The sequence below is a fragment of the Astyanax mexicanus genome, unplaced genomic scaffold (assembly GCF_023375975.1).
Source record: "Astyanax mexicanus isolate ESR-SI-001 unplaced genomic scaffold, AstMex3_surface scaffold_31, whole genome shotgun sequence".
Lineage (NCBI taxonomy): Eukaryota > Metazoa > Chordata > Actinopteri > Characiformes > Acestrorhamphidae > Astyanax > Astyanax mexicanus.
The window spans coordinates 2628034-2655702 of record NW_026040041.1 but is presented as its reverse complement, the minus strand read 5'-3'; the positions used below and the strand labels follow the sequence as shown (position 1 = coordinate 2655702).

General features: G+C 38.5%; 1 protein-coding gene across 2 annotated transcripts in view; it reads right to left on the bottom strand.

Annotated features, from left to right (window-relative positions):
• Positions 1–27669, bottom strand: part of LOC103034105 (tenascin-X) — a 58975-nt gene that overhangs the window by 14677 nt on the left and 16629 nt on the right. Inside the window, exons 4-7 of one of the 2 annotated variants that reach the window (XM_049472740.1) lie at positions 27441–27556; positions 8455–8608; positions 7080–7358; positions 2505–5675 (exon numbers count right to left, since the gene is read on the bottom strand). In XM_049472740.1, the coding sequence (XP_049328697.1) occupies positions 2505–5675; positions 7080–7358; positions 8455–8608; positions 27441–27556 (3720 nt within the window). The remainder of the gene's footprint in view (positions 1–2504; positions 5676–7079; positions 7359–8454; positions 8609–27440; positions 27557–27669) is intronic. The other variant, XM_049472741.1, reaches the window with a different exon arrangement.

Genomic DNA, 27669 nt, shown 5'->3' with positions numbered 1-27669 from the left:
GCTGATTGGATCAGAATCTGATTCTAGTTCTGAAGAATGGAAGGATGGAGGAGTTCTAAAACTGGAGGAAAGGAAGATCTCTATACTGGCCTAAAGCAAGCAATCACACTAGGGCTGCACGATATTAGAAAAAAGCTTACGTTGCAACTTTTTTTTCTGTGAGACTTTCTGGACCCCATGCTCTTTTTCACATTTGTTCTATACAAACAAAGCCAAAACTGTCCGCCATGGTGTCAAATTTTAAAACCACAGTAGTGCACGGTAGTGACCAAAGGCATAGCCAGACTGTGTGTTTTTACCTTGGTAAAACAAGCAACATGGGACTAACCGCTAGCTGATAGTGCCCTGGCTTACCGGAAAAGTCAGAGTTTTAACTTAGTGGCTAATGCTAATGCTGCTGCACCTAGCCTTAGTGCTGGAGAAACTTCATTTAAAACTCTAAGCTTGCTGTACATAAACGGAAGTGCTTTAATCACCAAATAAACAGTTTTCAGGAGAGAAATCTCTGCAGATTAACATCCAGCGCTTGTTTAACATTAAAAGAAAATGTTTTTTTTTTATTAAGGTGCGCCTTATAGTCTGAAAAATATGGTACCTAAAAACTGCAGAGAACTTGCAGTTTACTTGAGTGTACAAAGTAACTATTAAAGCATTACACAGTACAGTAACACTGCCTTATTAGTAGTATTACTGATTAACTAGATAGATAGATAGATAGATAGATAGATAGATAGATAGATAGATAGATAGATAGATAGATAGATGTAGACTGTCTGATCAAGCCAAGGCTTTTAATAATTGTGATTTTTCTATTTCTATCAAACAGTTTTTAACATGATTTGTTCGATTCAATTTGCCCTATTGCACATATGGTAGTGTGAATATTGCATATTTACATATATTGTGCAGCCCATGATCTAGGGCCCTAGCCGTAGATTTTGTAAATGAAATATGATGTATAAATAAATAAGGACCTCCTTTTTAAACAGGAAACCTTATATACCAACAAATGTTGTTTTTTGGTAGGGATACACCGAACATTCATTAACCAAAATGATTAGGCCAAAAAATGACAAATAGAACCTTCCACTTTGGACAAAAAATACATTTAGTCTGTTAAATATGTATATGGTGACCAAATGATGCCAGTTTTAATGAAAACTAGCCATAAACTGTGTTCAGAATTTGATATCTGCTCTTCATCTCTACATCCCTAGTGAGTAGTCCTGGTAAACCACATGGTAAAACCACCTGCACACCAACACTCATCCCCGGCCTGCCTTTCCCCCAGAATACAGACTGTGTTCTCCAGACAGTTCTTTTTTTCAGTTCTATGATCTAGACTGTTCTCCAGTGTTCTGGAGGAGACGTCTCTGGAGCAGCCTGGGTCTTACCCGTATTTGGGTGAATGGAGAGAGAGGCAGTAGGATGGCTGACTGTAAGATTATCCTGGGTGAAAGAAGATCAAACCAGCAGTAAATGATGATGAGAATGATGGTTATTATTGGTTTTAATAGTTTCATTTGGTTTTGGTTTTTCGTAGACTGTGTCATGAATATAGAGAGAGCGGCCGTTAATGGAGGGAGTCTACTGGTAATTAGGTCATTTTTTGGGTAGGTATTAAAAATGTATCTTCACAACTTAAATATATGCAAGGTGCAAATCTTCACTGTCCAATGAAAAACAAGTATCTTTATTTTTGTCAATTTTTATATTACTACATAATTTCAACAAACCAACTGTCCCTTACACTGTCTCAAAATTTCCTGATGAACGGACCAATAGAATTGCTCCAAAATGACCTAAAAATAAGTCGTTTTTACATTGACTTATAAATAGCAAAATCAGATAAACTGATTCAGAAACTGAAGTGCTCTCTTCATTTTTTTTTCCAGAGCTGTATAATTGGTTCGCAACAATTCTAAACAAATATGATATAATTTAAATATATTTTTAGAATTTGGTTTTAGATTTGCCTGGTTTTGTTGGAAATGTAGGCAATTTTTGACTATTGCTATAATAAATGTAGTATTTAGCATTTTTGCTATATTTTTAAACAGATGATGTATGTTTATTGTATTTAGATTAGTAGCCATACTTTTTTCTTATATTCATGACACATCTACGCATGACATATGAACATGACTGGATTGAATTGGACAAACAAGTGCACAAGTAAAAAAACAGGCTAATATATTACAATTGAGCTTTTTTACCTATAGTAAGCAATCATTTGATTGAATATAATAATTGTTAAGAATGCCTGTTTTTTAAGCTTGTGCACCAACATAAATAACACAAAGTTAGCATTATATTGAAATATAACATGTAGAAACATTATTATTATCAACACTGTGAGTTTTAATCAAAGCTTCAGATCACCCAGGTCACCTATCGTAGCTTTGATTAAAAGTTCTTACTGGTTAAGAAGGACAATAAACAAGACAGAAAGCAGCACAGGGTTAAATACACAGTCTTCAGTGCGTGACGCAGGTTCTGGGTACCTGTGCTGATGATGAAGCTGTGAATATTGGACCGTAATCCAGGGCCCTTTCCGAAAAGAGACACTGAGTAGCCGGTCTGAGGGGTGAGGTCAGAGACTGGGTAGGAACGAGCAGAACCTGGAAGAACTTTGGTAAATTTCTTAATAACTCCAATATCACTTCTATTCAAGCTCACAATGTGGGAATCCACTGAACTACCGAGAACATTTGGACTTTCCTCTTTTTTATCTTCCTCTTCTTCTTCACTTCCACTTTTCCCGCGTTCTCCTAGGCTGATTACGAAGTTCTGGAACATTCCTCTAGGTGAAGCCCATATGACAAGAAATCCTCTTGATGTTACATTCTGAACTCCAACATGATCTATTCCATCTTCTGACTCCGAAAACTCAAACATTCCTTTAGATTTACTGACAGTTTTGTTGGTAGAAAGTCTTGAGTCTTGGTTTGTCACTTTTACTGTTATAAGAGGCAGTTTTGGTTGTTTTCTTGCACCTTTGTCTGTTGCAAGACCAGTTTTGGGGTCTTGTCTTCTATGTTCTTCTGTTAAAATAACAAGTTTAGGGTCTTTTCTTGCATCTTCATCTGTTACAAGACCAAGTTTAGGGTCTTGTCCTGGAACTTTGCCTGTTACAAGACCAAGTTTAGGGTCTTGTCTTGGACCTTTGCCTGTCACAAGACCAAGTTTAGGGTCTTGTCTTGCATCTTCATCTGTTTCAAGACCAGTTTTCTGGCCTTGTTTTGTAAGTTCTTCTGTTACAAGTCCAGGTTCAGGGTCTTGTCTTGGACCTTTGCCTGTTACAATAGCAGGTTCAGGGTCTTTTCTTGCATTTTTGTCTATTAAAAGATCAGAAATTGAGTCTTTCATCCCTTTACCCCCTTGTCGGACACCGTGAACATATGTAGCTTTTGGTTTTATTGGCTTTATTTGAGTATGTTTAGGTGGAAGTCTTACAAAAGTTCCATTTTTACCTCTAACCGTGAGAGCAGGTCTTAGGTTGCGATTTGAGCTGCCTTGGCTGCCGTTGCTGATGATTTCAGGCTTGACTTGGTCATGGGGAACAGTCTGCCAAACTGTGATGTTATCTCTGCTTTTAACTTTAGACAGAATGCGATCAGTTCCATCTTCTGACTCTCCAGCAACGTCTTGAAATCTGTCATTAGTTGGAACTGAAGGCTTGTCTGTTGTGAGAGTGAAATCTGTTGGAAGTCCAACTGTAGGTGCTTTGCTGCTTGCATCTTTCTCCAATGAAAATCTTGAGACATTGGAGTCTTTGCCTCTTGTTTGTAGCTTACTGCTATGAATATTGGTGGAATTTGACTTTTGTGAAGGCTGTTTGTGAAGGTTCGGTGGAGGTCTGATGACTGAACCGTTCCTTCTTCGAAATATGAAGGTTTGTTTTGGATTCAAGCCATTTTGACTGCTTTGACCATTGATTTCAGGTTCTGCTTGGTTGCTGCCAGTAGTTTGCGTAACAGGGATGTTGTCTGGGTCTGGGACTCTTGGCTCTTGGACTGGTCTCAGTGGTGGACTCCTGTTGGGAAACTGTGGAGGCCTCAGTATAGGTCTGGTTCGGTTTTGGAATGAAGTGTTCGGTCTACGAGGGAATGTACCTCGGAATGGTGTGCGGCGGTATGGAGGTAAATTCCCATTTCTTGGTTTTGTCGATTCATTTTTAGGCATTCCTCCTTCACCTCTTTCGATTGTCTTTTCTGAATCTGTGATTGGTCTGTACTCCACCTCTGGTAATTTGGTTAATTCTGGTGGATCACTGTCTATTTGTACAGGTACAGTTGCTTCTTTACTTTCTGAGTCGTCATTGTTTAGTCTAAATGGGTCAGGCGAAGGGGAAGGGACTACGTGGTCATTTGTGGTTGGAGGTCTATCTTTAAATGTTACTGATGTTATGGGTGCCTTTTTGATCCCAGAGGTTGATGAACCAGAAGATATTGGTCTGGTTGGATATCTTCTTTGTGGTGGAGGCATCTTTGAAGAGTCTCTAGTAGGGTGTTTGCCCTTTTGTATTTTGGGTGGCAGCAGAATCGTTTGGGACATTGTGATGGCTTGAGCAAAAGGCAAAGGTGGTGGCGAGGAATATGGAGAAATGAGTGGAAAATCTGTTTTCTCAACCTCTGTTTCTTCTGTTTCTCCACTTTGTGAGCTCATACTCCTAAATTTCTCTGAAATTGACTCAATTGGTGTATAGCTTGTTGGCAATGAAGTGACACTCATTCTCTGCTTGTCCACAATTGTCCCTGTTTCAATTCCTTCTTCTTGTAGAAGCTTAGCTTGTTCAATACTGGATGGTGTAACATCTTCAACAAGACCTTCGGAATTGCCTAGAAGGAGCTTTTGAATAAGGTCGTTTCCATTGACATGACCAACTATGACCGTCAAGTTTTTCGTCACTGTTTTTTCACCTGATGACCCATTGAAGTGTATCTTCCTATGCCCAACCAAGACCCTTCTGACACATTTTGTCCCATTGATATGAGCTGTGAGGTTCTTCTCGGTGGTGATGGTTGGCTCTTGTGGCTCTTCAGTTGTTGCAGGGCTGACCTGAGAAGAATCTGGGACTGTCTTCAAATCTGCAGGCTTTTCTAAAACACTGGCTGTTGGGTGGTTTTCTCTCTGCGAAAGAGAACCTTTAGAGTCATGTTTTACAGCAGGACTTCCGACCACTCTGTCCATTAGCTCTTCACGACTGGTCTTCATTACCAGTGTTGTTGTGCTGTACTTGGTAATTGTATGCTCTTGTCCAGACTCTTGGTTTATAATTGGTTTCTTTATTCTTGGCCCCTCAATTGAGTATCTTCCCAAAGGGTCCCTCCTCAAAGGATATGGACCTATTCTTCCTCCTCTTTCATTCAACTTTGAGCCATTGAATCTCGTCATGCCACCATTTGGCTGTCGTATTACATCAGGTTGATTGCCAGGCCTGATCTGACCTGGTCGATTGGGTGTTCCTTGACCTGTTGGTCTGGACATACTGATATTCCTGGATCTTCCTGGATCTGAAGCTCCATGAGGCTTCCTCAGCTTTTGGTTCTTCAAAAAGGGTCCTGAAGTCCTGTTTAGCTTCGTCTCCACCTTCTTACTATCACTGTCGTCATGTCTCAATGATGGTTCCATGGTCACAGTTTCCATCCTGGGTAATTCTTTTGTGGTGGCTCCTAAAGCATGAATGAAGTTTACGAGTTGGAATCAAATTGCACACTCTGCGTCTTTGACTTGGTTTTTCGCTACGAGGGGAAGCTCTGCTGATTGAATTATAAAGGTTAAAGCATTAGGAGTTAAAGTCTGCAGTTAAACCGCAAATGCAGTAAAATGCATTTATTACTTGATTAATTTGTAGACAAACGATCTACATTCACGGTCACCATGTGGTATCAGCATGTCTCCAGCACAGTCGAGTCGCATCCTGGATAAAAACGAAGAGTGATTAGACTTTTAAATATGTGATAAATACAGAAAGGAATGAAAATCAGATGCTTGTTAAGGACGGGTCGTTTGCTGGGATGGATGGAAATAACATGATTCATCACTGCCACGCCAAAGAAAGAGGAAACGGGAAAATATTATGGTTTCATTGTGCCGGAGACGAGCCCTGCTCCTCATGGGTTCATTAGTGCGGAACGGTTTGCCTCGCCTCGTTTGAAGCTCATTTCCAGCAGCTCTACGTTTCAGTAATGAGGGATCTGATTTCAGGCACTGGCACGATTCGGCCAATCCCAGTTTAAAGAAGCAGGATTATAGAAATCCAGGAGTCAGCTGTGTGAAATCAGTAAAATTAACCACTGTCTAACAGGGAGGTCTCTCCTCTCTGGACTGTTGTTTGAAAAGTCATGATGAAGTTAAACTGGATTATTAATCATTTTAACAAAGTAGTGCAGGGCTGGGTTGCGCCAATTTTGTAATAGTTCTTTTTGTTATGTTCCATGTCAGTTTTACCCGATTTAAAGTTTGAAGAACTAGAAAAAGAGTTAAAAGTATTTTTTCTAAAATCAAACATATTTGCAAAAATAAACTAAAACAAAATTGCAATGTTATGTTTCAATGTTATGTTGGTCTTTCAAAAGTAATAAAGTAGGGAAACATTAAAAAAGAATGAACATAATAGGAGGATACATTTGTGCGTAAAGTCTCCATTTACAAACTTAAAGTCCTTAGTTACATTAGATTAGTTAAAAAAAAATCTTTTACTGAATCTGCACCACTAGTCTGCAGTCAGCACACGTTTTTATAAATTATGCGTGAAGCTGAAATTAGCCAACACTTTACGACTTAACATTACAAGTAACTGCATCCTCTTCAGAAGGGCTGATAGTATCAGGGATTAATATTGATTCTGAAAGTAGATCCGTTTTGGTCAAATCTGTGGGATTAATGGTAGTGATTAGATTAGAGCTGGAAACTCCTCAGATTTTAGATGTGATGAACCTGTGTGGATAAAGTCTGTATCTGTTACTGTATCCGGTTCTCCTGCAGGAATAGCCTGTAATAACCTGTAATAACCTGTAATAATCTGTAATAATCTGTAATAAATCAGGAATAAGTGCTGATTGGTTAATACTGACCGGGCGTGGCCTGGGTTGTGGACGGTAGACTCAGAGCTCCGTCTTTCTCAGCAACCAGTGAGATATCGTACAGACGACCGGGTTCCAGACCCTCAATCTGGGCGGAGTCTCTCTCCGCCGGCAGCTTAATCTCCTGCCTGCCCCGCCCCGATCCATCTGTCTGATTGGGCGAAACGAAGAGGATGTATCTGTCGATCTCTCCCAGCGCCTGCTCCCATTGGACGATAACAGACGTAGTGCTGGTCTTCACTACTTGTAGGTTTTTGGGTCCGGAGATCACTGAGAGAGAATATAGATATATGGAAAATAGGTGGTAATCACATTATTAATATTAATAATATTGTAATACATAGATTTTTTTCCCCAATACAATACTTGTAACCAATATGATAACCATCAAATTTTATCGCAACAATTATAGTAATTAAAATTTTAGTGCTTTAAAAGAAAAAGACAGGGTAGAGGATTATATGTGTAAGAAACTGGCAAAATACATTTAAAAAGCATTAAGAGAAGTTAACATTATGGTAATAAAAAAGCATTAAATGATCAAAATCTGAGACAATTCTTAAAAAAAACATATAATAATACAGTATTATAATACAGAACTGTAAAATTAGTACAAAAAAGTATGAATAACTTAAAAAATAAAGATAACCAAAAATACCAAAATAAAATATCAGGAGATTTATTACTGTTTGTGGTTAATTTATTTTATTATATTTGACTTTAACAGTGACAAATCTGTTTAACAAAAAATTTTGACAAATTTTGACAAATTGTTAAAAAAAATTCACTCATCATCCTGCATTTATGCATGTAAGATAATTAATGATAAATAAAGATAATGTAAGTTAAATTGTTTAAATAGCAGCAGTGCTTTTGAATATATCTAAATTTCTGGAGTTTTATCTTGTTTATCTTGGTAACAGAAAACACAGGAGCTCCACTGACTGAATACAACCTAGACAGACGCCAACAGTCAGACGTTCATCGCTATCTTGGCAACTTTTACATCAACAATAAACAGAATAGTAAATAAAATAACATTGCTGTTCCCGTAAATGAGCTGCTGGAGCTCCTTCACAGCGTCAACCAGCAGCTCAGTTTCCTCTGCTGAGAAGAGTTTGTTGGACACGTCCAGGTAGCTGCACCGTTACAATAGCAATCCACCAAAGACAGAGCTCACCTGATCTACTCTTAAAGAGAATGATGAGCAAGAGACACTCTGATTGGTTTATTTCACGTTACGCCCAAAATTAACCACACCCATGATTAATTAAGAGAATAAGTACAAAAAAATTTTCAAGCTAAGCATGGTGTACTTTTCCTGCCGTTACGATAGCAAAGACACAAGCTCTGTATGTAAACTCACGGGTTTGGAACTCTGTGGTGCTCTCGGTTCCCATCTTGCCGTCCTTTTCTCCGATGATGGTCACCATGTACTGCTGTCCGGCCGCCAGCCCTACCTGAGTGTAGGTGGTCAGTCTACCGCTCACTTTAGTCTCGATCTTCTGATCACTCTCTTTCTGCAGGACAATAGAGAGTTAAGGGTTAATACAGAGTGAAAATTAAATTAGAATTAACTGTTGATCTGTAGAGTAAACCGCATTTTGAAAGTCTCATTCCATCATTTTTTTTTTTTTCATTTTAAAATGTCTAGTTGTGTCTCTAGTATGAATGAATGCCATGTGAGCTGTTTTTTTGTATAAAAAAAGTGCTCCGGTGATCTGGTATAACACTGCTTTAGTCCAGTGGAGGAGTCGAGGCTGGGGAGAAATGGAGGATAGGATTCATGGAGGATGAATATTCATACATGCAATCATATCCCCTCTGATTGGCTAACAGCACTGTGACACCAGGAGGCAGCGAGACGAACAACAATTAGAAACATTTTAAAATAAAGAAATAAAGACATTTTTACACTAATAACAGTCTTTGCAATGTCATATGTTACTTAACAACATGTGTAATAATGCCCTGCTAAGTGCAGTTCAGCCACTGATCTAGTCTTAGAGTCTCTGTAAAACACCAAATCCACCGGAGATCCTATTTAAACCTATAGTTACTCACAGACAGAGATGGGCAACTCGGAGAAACTTACTGTATTTCACAAAGAACAAAAAAAAGTGGATTTTAGCGGAAGTAGAAATTTAAGATTTTGTGGAGAATAAATGTATTTATAAATAAATTTATATACAATATATAAAAAGACACATATGCATGTTTTTCTCACTGTCTGATATAAAATCAGAATAAACCTTTCCCCTTTTAGGTCAATTATAATTATCAAAATTAGTTATATTTGGTAAATTCCAGAATAATAAGAGAGACAGAATTTTAAAGGGATTTTTATTAGTTTCTGCAAAGTCAAAAGTTTACCTACACTAAGATTACTACACCTTTAAACAATTTGGCACAGCCAGTATGATAATGTCACGTCTTAGGAACCATGGCAACATCTGAGATATTTAGAGACCTGTGCACAAATTTTAAGGCACACCTGAAACACACTGCTTCTTTGTGTAACTGTTCTTAACTTTCAACGGAAGTCAATGTAAAAAGAGTTTATTTCAGGTAGTTTTAAAGCATTTCTATTGGTTGGTTCATCAAGAAATTTTGGCACATTGTAAGATACAGTCTGTTCAAATTATGTAGTAAACTAAAAATCAACAAAATCGACTTGTTTTTTACTGGACAGCAACTTTATAGTATATAAAGCTCTGGAAAAATAAGAGAGCACTTAGAAATGATGAGTTTCTTTGATTTTACCAAATTGAAATATAATTGGAATATAATCAAGAGGAAGATGGATGATCACAAGCCATCAAACCACCAAACTGAACTGCTTGAATTTTTACACCAGGAGTAAAGCAGCATAAAGTTATTCAAAAGCAGTGTGTAAGACTGGTGGAGGAGAACATGATGCCAAGATGCATGAAAATAAACTGTGATTAAAAACCAGGGTTATTCCACCAAATATTGATTATTTCTGAACTCTTAAAACTTTATGAATTTGAACTTGTTTGTTTTCTTTGCATTATTTGAGGTCTGAAAGCTCTGCATCTTTTTTATTATTTCAGCCATTTCTCATTTTCTGTAAATAAATGCTCTAAATGAGAATATTTTTATTTGTAATTTGGGAGAAATGTTGTCTGTAGTTTATAGAATAAAACAACAATGTTCATTTTACTCAAACATAAACCTATAAATAGCAAAATCAGAGAAACTGATTCAGAAACTGAAGTGCTCTCTTCATTTTTTCCAGAGCTGTATATATAGTCATAGTATATACTATGATTAATTGTGTTAGACTATACGTTGTCCTAAAAATTGCAGTTTTATGCAACTGATATATAAATGATAATAAAGTACTTTTTTACTTTATTAATGGGCTCTTGTTGTTAATTAAGCATTGTGGTTATGTGGCTATTATGGTTATCTTCATATTTTGAACACTGAGACGATAATAATGTAAATAACGTGACGTGATCATGAGTCAGTTACTCCTCCTGACCAGCAGGTGAAGAGTTGAGTCACAGCTGTCAGGTTCTGTCTTTTATTCTGAGATGTTTGTTAAACATCTGAATAACAAACACAGAGTGAGTCAGAGCAAGCATCACTGTATTCCTGCGAGGATCGCGCTGAGTTAATCTCCCAGCATGTGGAAACTCTGGATCTGATTTAATTGATGACAAGTGTTTTCCTAATGAACTCTGTAAGATGATATAGTGAGCGTGAGACACCGAGCGGGAGATTAATCTAAACAGATACGGAATTAACACGGAAAATACCTCCTAATCCTGCAGCTCTCAGACTAAATTTCACTTTTATTAGCTCAGAAAATGCCTCCCATAATAAAAATGTGATTTATGGTGTGGGAAGGAACTGGGTGATGGTGTGAGGGAGGGTGTAGGAAAACCCATATTGGACCGAAGTTTAACCAAGAGGGAGAGGAAAAATTCATTATTTACACCAAACATTGTTGAAAGGAGATTTTAGGAAGTTTTTAATTGGTTAAATTGAGTTTTTTTTTATTAAATGTTAAGGTAAAAAACAAAAACACAGGCTTTAAGAGTGTTTTCACACTTAGTTTGAGTAAATCAGACTAAAATGGTTTAATTTAAACTGTACAGAAATATGTATTAGTCCAGAACAAAGGATCTTCTTACTCTATTTACCTTCTTAACCCCGCCCCAGACAGGTATGACAAAAAAGAGAATGTTCTCACATACAATTTTTTGGCGCTCTTTGTTTGTTCCCACCAGACTAGAACAGACCAAACCTAACCAAGCCAAACTAAACTAATCCAGAACGTAACTGAGACTAAGCCAAACCCAATTTAACCAACACAAACAAAGCCACACCAAACTAAACTGACCCAGATTAAGCCAAGCCAAGCCCAAACACAACTAAACCAACCCAGACTAAGCCAAGCCCAAATCCAGCTAAACCAAACCAGATTAAGCTAAGACAAACCCAACTAAACCAAACCAACCCAGACCAAGCTAAACCCAAACCCAGACTAAGCCAAGCCCAAATCCAACCAAATCAACCCAGACTAAGACAAGCTAAGACCAAACCCAACAAAACCAACTCAAACCGAACCAAACTCAGACCAAGCCAAGCCCAAACCCAACCAAACCAGACTAAACTAAACCCAACTAAACCAACTCACATCAAGTCTAATCCCAACTAAACTAATTTACATCAAGTCCAATCCCAACTAAACCAATCCAAACCTCACACAGACCAAGCCTATCCCAAACCCAACTAAACCAAACAAGATTAAGCCAAACCCAACTAAACCAACCCAGACTAAGCCAAGCTCAAACCCATCTAAACAAAACCAGATTAGGCCAAGTCCAAACCCGACTACACCAATCCAAACCAGACTAATTCAAGCCAAGCTCAAACCCAACTAAACACAATACCAACCCAACCTAAACCAAATCAGATTAAAACGAAACCAGTTCAGTCCAAACCAACCAAAGTGCTTCACTCTGAACCAAATCAACCAAGTCAATCCCAACCACACCAAACCAACCTAAACCTCAACACCACGCCAAACCATGCCACCCAAAACCAACCCGACACAACACAAACCCATCCCAACCATGGAGAAAACAATGTAAAATCTAGAGTAAAATACCAGTAGAGTATAGAAAAACATCCCTAAATAGACTTTCAATGGTCCATCATTGTTTAGATTAATCCTGATGAAAACCAACTGCAATGTTTTATGGGATAATTATATCCCTTTACTAAAGACAATAAAGACATATATTTTAAAGTACCAAACCAGTAAACAATTTAAGACATTTTAATTCAGGAGTGTTTGGCCAAAAGAAAACCCACTGCTGAAACTGAATGAAGTGATTACTTGATTCCATCAAGTGCATCAGGCTTTAACACAGAGCCTTTCAGGCAGAATTAACTCCCTTTAAAAACGTTTAATATGTTTAAAACATTTAAATACATTTAAATACATTGTAAAACCCACTTCCTGTATTGTTAAAATTGGTGTAAAATAGCGTAACTGCTCTGAACCGGGGTGATCTCCAGTTCTCTCTGGTTCTGATATTAAATCAGGTTTCTCTCTATAAACACGAGTGGACCCAGGTGAGAGCCCTGAGGCACCTCACTGTCTGTCAGGAGACAGGAATCTCACTTCACTTTCACTCATTTCCCAACATCTCAGATCTCCTCTTTCATTCTGATTCATTATATTCTCTCTCCCTCTCCATCACTCTGTCCATCTTCTGGTGTCCCCTTATTCTGGTCCGCATGTTCCAGCTGCTGGCCTATGAGGTCATTCCTCTGGCCGGCGTGATGTTTTTGACGATGTTTACGCCTCCCTTAGCAACAAGCATCCCACATCTGTATCTCTTCCGTTCTCCACAAATATTCCCGTCTTTCTCTCTCTCTTTTTTTCTCTCTCTCGTTATAAGTGTCACATTCTTCCTCCTCTCTCAGGCCTTTGTTCACTACACACTCTGACGCTCTGTCCCTCGTGTCCTCCGTCTCTTCGTCCCTTTCTTTTTTATCGATGTCTTCATCCTCCTCGCGCTCCACCCCGTCACATTTTGGGTGGAGAATAAAACGTGCCTTTTCTGTTTTATTGCTTTTTTTTGTTTGCCGTGTCTCTGCGACTCTTTCCGTCTTTGCTAAACGTATCTGCTGTTTTATATTCCCGATGACACCCTGCGTCCTGGACAATCATTCCATTCCACATGTCCCCACAGTGCAGTAAACGTCTCTCTGTCTCTCTCTCTCTGTCTCTCTCTCTACTGTTTGTCCCTTTCCACTTCCCAAATTTACACCCCAGCAGAAACACGATCCTGTTTACCCCGCTAGTTCTCATCACTGTAGACTGAATTTTCTTGAAAATATAAAAAAAATACATTATTGTGCAAAAGTCTGTAGCATGAGCAGATATGGGGATATTAAACGCTACCACTTCATAATAAGACTACCTTTATAATGGGTTTATGAATGATTTATAAAGCAGTTTATTAAATACTTTAAAACCCATTAATAAGCAGTTAATAAATATATAAAAGACATGTTTGGACGAAAATACATAAAGTACTTAAACTATCACCTTTCAAGCAATCATATGCCTCACTTTGGCAAAATCCTGAAATTTGTATTGGTAAACAAACAGTTTATTGGAAACAATGGCAACCTAATGCGATATATACTTTAAATGACCTTTTTTTAAAAAAGGGATATTTATGTCTTATAATGATATTGTAAAGAAGTATGACTAAATTTTGTAAGTGTTGATTTAACTGCAGAGAGTTTTAAGCTACATAAACCCTGGAAAAAAGAGATAAAATCAACTTTCTGGGAGTTAATTCAACACTTTGACTCATTGCTGTGTATAATGTGTCCCTCATGCTCACTAAACTCCAGTCCCTCAGTACATCTCGTCACTCTGATCGCCTCAGAGACGTCCTGCAGTCCCGTCAGATTAGCCTGTAATCTGGGAGGAAGTTGGGGAAGCAGTAGGGATTAGTCCTGATCGTCTGAAACACCGTCGCATGTGGAGATAAGAGGTTCAGCATGTGGGGTCACCGCGGCTCCGGCTCCGCCCCCTGCCTCCGATCAGATCCAGCACCATTTATCACTCTAACTCACACTTACATCACCAGACTGTACTGCAGATTCAGAACACATGCTGGATACAGTATCCACTGTACAGCAATCAGGGAATACCCATTAGCAGCGCTAGCCTATAAACACACAGCTTAAACAGAGCTCAGATACTAATCTACTGTATCTGATCTGTACCTTCTGTACCATCTAATCTCACATCAGACCCACATCAGATACAGAGAATCTAATAAAACCAATAAATCCACAATAATACCAATAACACAAATAAAACCAATAATACCAATAAAACCAATGATACCAATAGAAACAATACCAATAATACCAATAAAACCAATGATACCAATAGAAACAATGATACCATTAATACCAATAAAACCAATTATACCATTAATACCAATAAAACCAATGATACCAATAGAACCAATGATACCATTAATACCAATAAAACCAATAATACCAATAGAAACAATACCAATAATACCAATAAAACCAATGATACCAATAGAAACAATGATACCATTAATACCAATAAAACCAATGATACCATTAATACCAATAAAACCAATGATACCAATAGAACCAATTATACCATTAATACCAATAAAACCAATAATACCAATAAAACCAATGATAACAGTAATACCAATAAAACCTGTAGTGACCTTTAAAACAAAACGAACTAAAATGACCTAAGCCACCACAATTAGAAGAAGAGCTGGCGATAGCGGTTTGACTCGCTGTAGCGGGTATTATAACAAAGTCCATACCTTTAAAACGTTGGATATACCAATCCATTTATTGGTCTGACATCAGCAGTACATATTCCAGCAGTAGTTCCAGCGTTCATGGTCTTTAAATGTCCCGCTTTACACACACACCAATAGCGTTCACCGTGCGGTCAAAATACTGTTGACTTCCTCGCCAACTCCCCCTCCCCACTCTACCATACATTCACCTATAAACCTTGGCAGCGCCCCCAAGTGGAAAATGTCAATATAAACCAAAATTTTAAAGAAACATAAATAGCTCCAACAAAACCAATAATACCAATAGAAACAATACCAATAAAACCAATGATACCAATAGAAACAATGATACCATTAATACCAATAAAACCAATTATACCATTAATACCAATAAGACCAATGATACCAATAGAACCAATGATACCATTAATACCAATAAAACCAATGATACCAATAGAACCAATGATACCATTAATACCAATAAAACCAATGATACCAATAGAACCAATGATACCATTAATACCAATAAAACCAATTATACCATTAATACCAATAAAACCAATGATACCAATAGAATCAATGATACCATTAATACCAATAAAACCAATGATACCAATAGAACCAATGATACCATTAATACCAATAAAACCAAGGATACCAATAGAACCAATGATACCATTAATACCAATAAAACCAATTATACCATTAATACCAATAAAACCAATTATACCATTAATACCAATAAAACCAATTATCAGCGCTAGCCTATAAACACACAGCTTAAACAGAACTCAGATAAAACTCAGATACAAATCTACTGCACCTGATCTGAACCTTCTGTACCATCTGATCTCACATCAGACCCACATCAGATACAGGGAAATCTGATAATATTAATAAAACCAATAAAACCACAATAATACCAATAAAACCAATAAAACCAATAAAACTAACGTGATGGCTATTTATCTCAATTTTTTATGTTGTACACTACTTAGGGAGCCTAATTCTATGTGAGCAAGGGTGTCGCCATGTTTTCCTGATGTAATCAGAGTACGGATGCCCACACAGGACAAATGCAATGTCATTATAACCCACTGGGAGACGCTGGATCCCACAAATAAATAAGCCCAGCGATTCAAAGATTTGCATTATTACTCACATTATCAGCCACCATTATCAGGTTAAGAGCTGTTATAATTAAAATAAAAGCTTAATTGTATATATTTTCCAGTATTTTAAGCTGTATGTAAGGTGGCCGAAAATAGGGGACCCTTGTAATTCCGCAGATCTTGGCGCTGGGGGGCGCCAAAGTAAACAAAACTTTGGCCGGTCCTGTTGAGTGCCAGTTTCATCATTCTTACATTTTGATGGTATTTTTTGCGACTGCACTTAAGGAACCTTTCAAAGTTCTTGAAATTCTTCTTTCTGGCTTTCTTTACCTTCTTTTAGTTTTGACTCACTTTTTTAGAATACAGCAAACAACGCATTATAAGGCGCATTATGCTACACTAGTAAGGAACAGGGGTGTCGCCATGTTTTCCTTCTAATTCAGCAGGTCTTATTGCTGGATGGTGGTGGTGGTGGGGGGTATAAGTTAAGTAAAGCTAAGCTAAGTAAACAAAACTGTATTTCTTAAAAATATATATTTTTCTGACAAAGTCAAATGAGATGGATGTTAATCTACACAGATTTCTCTACTCAAAACTGTTTATTTTGGTGATTAAAGAGCTTAAATTTATCTACAGTAAGCTTAGCTCCACAATTTTGACTGAAATGGCCGAAAATAGAGTCCAACCACACTAACTAAACTCTCTGATTTTTGCTGACTCCACCCTCGGCTCAAAATAGGAGGAGTAGTTTGGGAGGGGCACTGGGTGATGTATGGGTTTAGAGGCGAGGCAGGAGGGAGAGCTGATTGGGCAGAGCAGTGTGCCTCACTAAATAGCTCAATGAGACAAAGATATTTGGATGGTGACCAGGGCGTTGTATTATTAATTAACTGACTGATTTGCATATTTTGTGATTCATTATCCTCACCTATAGCACAGTTGGAGCCGAGAGGAGCAGCAGAGGCAGAAATGAGCGCAATAAAAGTGTTTTTTAAAGGTTAGGAAATGTTTATAAAAGTTTTAAGCAGGACTGGTATGTTTTATTACTTTAAAAGAACACATTTCAGCCATTAATGTAAAAATTATGGTTTAGAAGTTACTGGCTCTTTAAGAATTCATGGAAAAGTTCAGTGAAGAGCAGGAAGTGCACTCTGCTAATGATACCAGCCAGTTTAAATCAGTGAGATTCATTAATCCCCCCAAGTTACATGATCTCACTGTTCCTAAAAAAAGCACAGCACTAATAAAACCCATCTTCTTAAACGATGAGGGCATTGATCTATATACACCATATACACGCTAATACATAATCAGATACAGTACACTGCACTACTGCACCTGGTGAACTCAGAGTGCCGTTACCTGTGAATATATGGCTTTAATTTGGATAGAATTTGATATCCAGTCTTAACCAAGACAAATTCCACAGTAAGCAGCTCAATAAACAGAGATCATGAAGTTTTCCTTTTCAATTACCGAGCAAATCCTTCACTGTAGATCCCTGATTCCTTCAGCTTAGTGCAACTAAAAACAGCTGTTTAACCCTTTCAGACCCTGCGTTCAGAACATTAGATATTCAACATAAATATTTTATATTATATTTTGTTGCTTACAGCACTAATTGAGACCTGTTCCATTTATCAGAATAGACCAATGAAAAAGTTTACAAGCCAATGAAACAAATTTTTATCCTATTGTCTTCCCCATTTAACCCAAGGCCAATTACCCAACCCACTCATTAGGACTACCCCCATTACTACTATGACTAGCACACGCCTCCACCGATACATGTAAAGTCAGACTCCGCCTCTTTTTGAACTGCTGCTGATGCAGCAATACGAGTATCATCACAGCGCATTTGGAGGAAAGCGCAGCAACTCGGTTCTGATACATCAGCTCACAGACGCAGCCTTGTGCTGATCCACATCACCCTAGGAGTGATGAGGGGAAAGAGCGCCATCTACTGTATTCACCCAGAGAGAGCAAGGACATATAATTATAATACTTCAAACTACAGTATTAATATATATTTAAAAGGGCTATAGTTATTGCTCTTGAAGTTTTTGTGCACCTCATACCCAGAGTTTTAAGGAATTTAATCATCAGTGCAAAATAAATGATTCTGTAATCAGGACCGATTCTGGGCTTGTCTGGGGGACGAGAGGAACTTTTCTCTGAGCTGTGGATTGATTGTTTAATTATATTCCTATCATTTTCTTAGTGAATAATTGCTGATAAACACACCCATATTGTGAGAAACAGCAGCAGGAGCTCCTCAGATAAAGTGCTGTTCTAATTACTCTCCAGGTAGGACGGAGCGAGAGTAGTATATGACAAATCTTAGCTACACAGTCACTCAAGTGTGTTAGCTTGTTATGTTAACTGGCTACCATTATTTAGCGAGCTGCACATGCTTCTTTGGTGGTGTTTTTCTACACAGCACTCCACATCGCATCTAACGATATGCGGTATTACCGACCAGTACTACTTTGAACACTTTTTTTCAAATAGATGTGGTTTTACAGACGTTTCTAATTCTAGTTATAATTAATCAGGAATTATTTTTCTCCGTATCTGTAGATTTACAGGTTCCATAACCCCTCGTAACGCTCTCGATTCTGTCTGTATAAAGAGTGAACAGGGTGATCAGGATTATTAATGCTGGAGATGAGAGGAGAGCGGTAGTTCTGTAAACAGGAGCCGAGAGACTCCTTAAAACTCTGTATACACTTTACTCTGCTTCCAGTAAGCATTACTCCACCGTCCAATCATCCTCCTCCTTACTGCGTTTACTGTTCTTTCATTTACAGTCGATGCTGCATTAAGTAATCTGCAGTTTTCAGCCAAACAGATGTGCTGTGAAGTTGCAGCACTGGGCCGGTTCCTCCTGTTCTAAAGTTCTGGAGATGTTGAGCGTATGAGTGATGTATTGGTTTTATTAAAAGCTCATTAAACTGGGCATGCTGGGATTGATTAAGGCTGTTGTACGGGCTTTGAGGTCATTAGGGCCATTGCACACTGAAGGCAGTGTAATGGGGTACAGGGATTGAGCATAACATTTTGACTATCTAAACCAAAAAAAAAAAAAAAACATTATCCTGTTATTATTCCTGCTCCACAATTTATATAGGACTTTCTGTAGTTGTAATAAATAATAATATTGTAAAAGTATAATAGTATACTATGCTAGTAAGGAACAGGGGTGTCGCCATGTTTCCCTTATAATTCAGTATAATTTTAATCACTGGGTGTTGGTGGAGGTAGGTCAAATAGGTTAAGTAAAGTTAAGCTAAGTAAACAAATCTGTTACTCTTAAAAAAAACATTTAACATGATGTTATTCAATACAGATTTCCCTCCTGAAAACTGTTTATTTGGGTGAGTAAAGCGCTTCCATTTATTTACAGCAAGCTTAGATTTACAGATTTCCACTAAGGCTTGGTGCAGCAGCATTAGCATTAGCAATAGCGGCTAATAACTAGTGCTAGTAAACACCACCTGACAGCACTACACTGAGGAACCCTGAGTGTTCAGGTAAGCCAGAGCCATATTATTGTTAGCGGTTCGCCCCATGTAGCTTATTTTAACAAGTTAAATGCACAGGCTGCAGTCTGATATACTTACCTATGAATGGCAAAAGAGCTAGTGCTGCAGTTAGCGACTAATTCTAATGCTAATGCTGCTCCAGCAGTGCTAGCTGGGGTTAGCTGCATACAACAGTCTGAAATACGATATATGAAGAGTTAGCGCTTAGCGTGGGTAGCAGCAAATGCTAATGCTAAAAATAAAAATATAATGCTATAGTACAAAAAATAGGCAATTACAGGATGTAGTTCTGTATCTGTTTCTCTGTATACTTAAAGCTGGGATTATTGCCCTCCTTCACAACACCTTGTTTTTAGGAGCTGTCAAAAAACTAAGCTCAGCGTGAGTGTACCTTTCTCAAATCTGGAAAATTTCAGAAGGTTCCTCATAAAATAGTTTGAGAGAACGCCAAGACTGTGGAAAGATCAATAAAGACAATGGGGGAGCTACTGAGGAATCTTAAAAAGCACCATTTGCTGTGTGATCTGATTGATTAAGAAGTCTAGATGGTAATATGAAACTTCGTAGATGTTCCGTTAAATATCTGGTGGTTCCAGAGCCAGAAGTTTCCTGTTGTGCCAGTCAAAGATTTGGTGGCACCTAGAATAACAGAACTGCTTATAAGAAGACCAAGACCAACATGGAAAGCTCAGTAAAGATATTGAGTTATAAATACGGTCTAAAAACTCGTAGGGCCCTATTTTAGTGATCTGGTCAACTGTGGATAGCGCATCGCTCAAAACGTGCAAAAGGCATGTAGTCCTTCTCTTAACTATTCATGGGTGTGGTTAATTTTGGGCGTAACGTGAAATAAACCAATCAGAGTGTCAGTAGTCACTCCCTTTAAGAGCCAGGTGTACTCTGACTTTGGCACATTTGTATCTTCCTTTATGTCTATTTTGTTTCATTTTCTCTGCAATTTACACGACCAATTACCCAACCCACTCATTAGGACTCCCCCTATCACTAGTGTTTTCCCCAACACCAGGAGGGTGAAGACTACACACGCCCCCTCCGATACATGTGAAGTCAGACTCCGCCTCTTTTTGAACTTTTTGCCAAGAAGCATCTCAGTGCTAACGCTCGGAGGAAAAAAAAGCAGCGACTCGATTCTGATACATCAGCTCACAGACGCAGCCTTGTGCTGATCCACATCACTCTAGGAGTATTGAGGGGAAAAAACGCCATCTACTGTACTGTACCCACCCAGAGAGAGCAAGGCACACTGTGCTCTCTCGGGGTCCGGCAGCTGATGGCAAGCTGCATGACCGGGATTCGGACTAGCTATCTCCTGATCATAGTGGCAGAGCGTTGATATTTGAATAGCGTGGTGCTTTTGTGCTTCTTAGCAAAGGATACTGACCTGCTTGTTCTCACTGTGAAGATACACCAGCAGCTCATTTAAGGGAACAGCAATGTTATTTTATTTTTTATTCTGTTTATTTTTTTTTCCATGTGTGTCCATGTGTGTATTTAATGAGTGGGGATGTTTAAGGCATGCTAGGAGAACCTACAGGAATGGACTCTGATGATTGACTCCTGTCAGGGTTTTAATCAGTCAGTGGAGCACCTGTGTTTTCCATTGCCAAGATATGAACTTGCCAGGAAATTACCTGAACACACCTTGCTCTTCAGTCCTGATGAGAGCCAGTTTCATCATATTGTTTTTTTATGGTCTTTTATGGTCTAACTGGTGGGTTGAGTAAATGGGCTTCCAAATTGTGATGAAAATAATACATTATTAATATAAGGGGTGGGCAGTGTTGGGAAGTAACGGATTACATGTAACGGCGTTACGTAATCAGATTACAAATTATGAGTAACTGTAATCCGTTACAGTTACTGCTTCAATAAATGGTAATCAGATTACAGTTACTCTGCTAAAATAAAAGGGTTACATTGCGGTACTTTCCTATTTTTGCTCTTCCAATCCAACACCGACAAAACGCAAATAACATTTTGGTGTGAAATCGCTCTGATATGACGGGGAACTGTCTGCCCCTCCTCCCGTCTCGCTGCACACACACACATACAGGGAGGAGGGGCAGACAGCGGCTCCGCACACACGTCGAGACGAAATTAACTGACATTTTGGTCAACGAATAAAAACGAGACGAAAATGTTTGGCAGGGACGAAATCCAATCAGACTGATTTAGTTCTGTGAAAGGTAGGGACCAGTTAGGAAGAGATCCAATCACTGCTACTTTAGCGGAGGCGCCGCGCGCTCAGTTACAAACCCGGGAATTAACCTGTCGTTACGGAGCTCGACTGGAAGTTAACTCGACAGTGTTCAGCAGGAAGAGAGAGAGAGGGGAGAGGCGATATATTTCTCCTTTGACGTCGCGAAAAACAAGATAATGTGTAAACAGAGACTCCATCTCCGGTAAAAACACCACTAATCTTTCAGCTTCTGCAGACCAGAGTCACACAGATCTCCATGCCGAGATCCGCGTTTTAATGCTGATGTTATTTCATGCGCTGATGGGGTGTTTAACTCAGCAGTGCACTAAAACACAGAACTGATACAGAACTCACTCATTAAGATCAGATCATCTGCTTAGTCTCACAGTGGGAAAGATATAGCTAGTGTTAAAGCAGGAACAGGTCAGAAAGAAACTCAATAATACAACGAAAATAAAACAATAAAATAAGTGAATCTATGAACCCAAAAGTCTGTGTAAATTCCTTACAGCACTTTCTCATAAGTTTCTCACTTTAACTCATGAAGTCTCTCAGTACATCCTGAGAGCATCTCTACAGGACAGTGTGTGAATGTTTGTTTTGATCTCGTTTATAGACTGTAGCTCCAGTAGATGTGCTGGAGATAAAACTAGATCCTTTAAAAGCTGTTTTTGCATCCACAGCTCTGTTTAAACTATAATTTAACTATTCAGATGTTTTATGACCTGATTTCTAGAGCAAAATTTTAAATGTAACATATGTATAGTCACACACCTACAATAATAATAATAATATACATTAAATCATATATAAATATATTTCACTTTCAAACATTAACAATATTACTCAAGTGGTTATTAAACGTTTCATTTCGTATACGTGTAGAGTTAATAATTCAAGGGAACTGATGAAAAAGCATTTACATTTACACCCTTTACATTTTAGTCGACTAAATTTACTGTAATTTTAGTCGACTATATTCTTATGACATTAAGTCGACTAAAACTAAAAACATTTCAGATGACTAAATTGTGACTAAAACTAAATACTATTTTCGTCACAAGACTATAACTAAGACTAAATCAAAATTTGTTGTCAAAATTAACACTGGTGGCAAACCTGCAAGTAGATAGCTTACAGTTGTTGTTACATTGTTTGGTTTTAAATTGTTTTATCATCAATTTATAGAAGTGTTTCATAAAATTGTTTGATGAAATGGTTTCATAAGTATTTTTATAGAGTGATTAAACAGGCTGTTTTATTTGTTTATCTATTTGTTAACTGGAAAGAAAAATAAAAGAATAATATGCAATATGTGGTTGCTACATTCATTCAAAAAAATGACAATATTGTAAGTAATCCAAAGTAATCAGATTACGTTACTCACTTGAAGTAATGTAACTGATTACGTTACAAATTACATTTTGAGTGATGTAATCAGTAATCTGTAAGGGATTACATTTTAAAAGTAACCTTCCCAACACTGGGGGTGGGACAAAGTATCAATATCTTGATATATCTTATGGTTTTAATTTGCGATACATTATCAATGCATGGCGTCAAATATGGATATGTCTTTTATCTCTTTATTTCCCCCATCATAACTGACTGGTACACTCTCATTTCTTTATTGCACTATTGTCTTGTGTCTCTTGTCTCACATATGTCTATATCTGTAGTCTTGTTGTATTGTGAATTTAATGTCTCTCATTCTTTTATATTTACTTAACTTTATATATTTTTAAAAATATAACAGTTTAGGTGCTCTAAACTGTGTATGACTTGCCCTTAATTATACTTACTAAAGATACTGCTTCATTACTCCACATGCTGGTGCAATAATCAGATTATAAATGAATACAGATGCTGTGCAGATGCTATCATAAAGAATAGTCTTGTGATATATTATTGAGTATCACAGAATTACAGTATCATAAAATAATCTTTATATTGCTCAGCGTATCGTAATAATACCGTATCATGAATTATGAGCTGCCCTGTGATTCCCAACCTTAGATAAATGATTTAAAATATAAAGTCTTCAGTGAAGGACCGCTCCAGTGTAAATATGAAATCATGTAGATGTTCTGGGAAGTTCCTGTTCCAGAATAAACTGCGCTGTACATTGTTTGCAGAAGCTGCAATGCTTGGACCCAAACTCAGGACTTTCCATCAAACTGACGCGTTTAGTGATGAGTGCCACACATGCTCCTCAGGTCCCTCATAAAGTCTGGATTTATGCTCCTGTTCATCGCAGGCTCTGCCCGAACACAGCCGAGGCCGTGGGGGCGAGTTTGTGTTTGTGTGAGTTATAGTATTGTTTGTGCTACATTCAGATCAGAGGTCAGATCTGGAGGAAAGATCTGTGATCAGGTTGGAGTCGGTCTGATGTGATTACACGCTGCACGACCAGCAGACAGACTGGCATTAGCCCTCAGTAATCTAAAAATTAATAGCCTCCTGTACATGGAGATCAGTGGGTGGGGGGGGTGATACTGCCTCTTTTTCACAGTAAAAACCTGAGGCTGTAAGATAAATCCTATAACAGTGAACATAACCTGCATTACCAGTGTGCTACAACAGAGGGAGCTCTTCACACTGCAGAGACTGTGATCATGTAACATAACGAGGCTGGAGGCAGAGTGAGGTAGAGTTAGGCAGAGTGGGGTGGAGTAAGACAAAGTGAGGTAAAGCAAGACAAAGTGAGGTAGAGCAAGGTAAAGTGAGGTAAAGCAAGGTAAAGTGAGGTAGAGCAATACAAAGGGAGGTAGAGCAAGGTAAAGTGAGGTAGAGCAATACAAAGGGAGGTAGAGCAAGGTAAAGTGAGGTAGAGCAATACAAAGGGAGGTAGAGCAAGGTAAAGTGAGGTAGAGCAATACAAAGGGAGGTAGAGCAAGGTAAAGTGAGGTAGAGCAATACAAAGGGAGGTAGAGCAAGGTAAAGTGAGGTAGAGGCAAGGTACAGTGATGTAGAGGATGGTATGGTGAAGTATAGCTGGACAGAGATAGATAGAGGATGTTAGAGATAGGTAGAGTTAGAGAGCGATGAAAAGTGGAGTAAAGTGAGGTAGAGTGAGGCAGATTAAGGTACAGTGAGGTAGAGTGAGGCAGATTGAGGTAAAGTGAGGTAGAGCAAGACATAGTGAGGTAAAGCAAGGTCGAGAGAAGTGTAATGAATTAGGGAGGTAGAAAGGTATAGTAAGATAAAGCTAGTGGTAAAATAAAATATAGGAAGCTAGAGTTGAGGTGGAGTGAGGTAGAGGAAGGTAAAGAGAGATAGAGTGAAGCAGACTGAGCTAGAGGTGAGGTAGAGTGAGGTAGAGTGAGGCAGACTGAGCTGGGGTTTATGTGGAGTGAGGTAAAGGAATAGATGGTGTTACAGAAAGCAAGAGAGCGTGGTAGATACTGTGAGATAAAGTGAGGAACAGATACAGTCTTTATATATATATTTTTCATTAATACTGGGATATCCAACCCATATCCAGCAGGTTCTTATTATACTTCCTATCACATGTTTTAGAGTACTGTTTTGGCTATTGTGTTTTCTTAACCCCCCCCCCCCCCACCAATATGTTTAACAGCAGAGAAAAAGTTTTTTTTAGCTTGAAATTGAATGATTTTGATAGAGTGACTCTAACATCATGGAGCAGAAACTGGTATTAAACACTGTATAATTTTACATGCTTAAATTAAGATGCCCTTTGATAGGTTTTCTCTACCGCGGACTGATTGGTTTCCTGGTTTGGAGTAACGGCTGTGAGTCAGCAGCTCCACCGCTAAACAGAAACAAAAACAGCGAGAGCAGATGAGCAGATGTGATGTTTGAGAGAAGTTGTGATGAAGACAGAACAGCAGTTCAGACTCATGTCTGTCTGGAGGAACATCTGCTGTCTCTCGTCAGACTGCAGTTATTCGTTTCTGTGATTCGTGTCGTAAAACTGGTGCTGAAACCACCGCCCCCGCTGAGCGACATCTGCCCTGAACTAATCACAACTAATGCTGTTTATCATACAAACACACTGCAGACATATCCACTTCCTAGCTGTGCACCTCAGACTGTTACTGCACTGTTACTATGGGGTTGCTAGGTGATTGTTATGGTGTTGCTAGGTGGTTTCTTTGGTATTCCAAGTAGTAGTTAACCTGGAGGTTTGCTAAGTGTTGCTAAGTGGTTGCAATGATAATGTTAAATGGTTGTTAGAAGTTTGCTATGGTGTTCCTAAGTGGCTGCCATGGTGTTAAGTGGTTGCTGGGTGGTTTCTGTGGTGTTGTTAAATGGTTGCCATGGTTTTACTATGGAGTTGCTGGGTGATTGTTATGGTGTTGCTAGGTGTATGGTGTTTCTATGGTATCAAAGCTATTTAATCTGGAGGTTCACAAAGTGTTGCTATGATGTTAAATGGTTGCTAGGTGGTTGCTATGGTGTTCCCAAGTGATTGCCATGGTTTTACTATGGGTTTGCTAGGTGATTGTTGTTATATGGTGTTGTTATATGGTATATGGTGTTTCTATGGTATCATACCATTCTATGGTATCTGGAGGTTTGCAATTGGTGTTGCTAAGTAGTTGCTATGATGAAGTTAAATGGTTGCTAAGTGGTTGCTAAGGTGTACCCAAGTGGTTGCTAGCTGGTTGCTATGGTGTTCCTAAGTGGCTGCCATGGTGTTAAGTGGTTGCTGTGTAGTTGCTGTGGTGTTAAATTGTTGCCATGGTTTTTCTATGGCATTGCTAGGTGATTGTTATGGTGTTTCTAGTTGGTTTCTATGGGATCCCAGGTAGTTCATCTGGAGGTTCGGTAGATGTTGGGTGGTTGCCTTGATGTTGTCAAATGGTTGCCATGATTTTAGGTGGTTGTTGTTGTTTTGCTTTGGCATTGCTAGGTAGTTGTTATGGTGTCCAATATGGTTGCAATGTTTAAATAAGTGGTAGTTAGGTGGTTGCTACTGTGTTTCCAAGTTAGCAATTATAGTGTTTCTAGGTGGTTGCTATTGTATCCGTTGTGGTCGCTATAGTGTTGGTAAGTGGTGGTTTCTAGGGTGTTGCTAAGAACAGGTACATGCCTCATTGCCTGATTAAAAATATTCTTTTAATTTTACTGTTATTAGAAAATTTGGCAGGTTTGCTTGTATGAAGTCATAGAAATTCTCATTTGTGATTGTTGCACAAATAATCCAATAGTGTGAAAGAAGCGATTAGTCATTCCTTCATCTCTGGATTAAGCTCCTGATTGGTCTTCCTCTGGTATTTTTAAACGTTTGATTTTTACGACTGAAACTATGAGTGAAATCTCTAACTAAGATGGTTTTCCTCTGAGAGGAAAGTTAATTTGATGCTTTATATGATGGTTTCCGGAGTGGTCGTGTGGCAGAAGGTGGTTTGTGGTGAACCGCTGAGGGCAGGAAGTGTGCTGCGAGTGTGAGTGTGTGCTGTGGTGTGGTAAGTGATTACATGTGAAACTGAGATGAGGTCATGGGTGTGACTCTCTGTGTGTGTGTGTGTGTGTGTGTTTAAAGTGAAGTACAGTGAAATTAGTAAGATAAATAACAGGCGTTTGAGCTCAGGAGCAGCTTCTGTAGTTGTGATCTGATGGTGACGGTGATGGTGCGAGGGGATTACCTTACTGGTGAAGGTGATGTAGTAGGTGTCGTACTGGACAGAGGGAGGAGTCCAGAAGAGAGTGACGGAAGACTCGGTGATGTCTCTCGTACTGAGACGAGAAACTCCCGTCAGAGCTAGAATGAGGAAAGGAAAGGAAATCACAGTTAGCTTTCTAGGAACAATAATAAATGGACATGGCTTAAAAAAAACAGTATGTGATAATAGTGTCTATGTCTACTGCTGACAC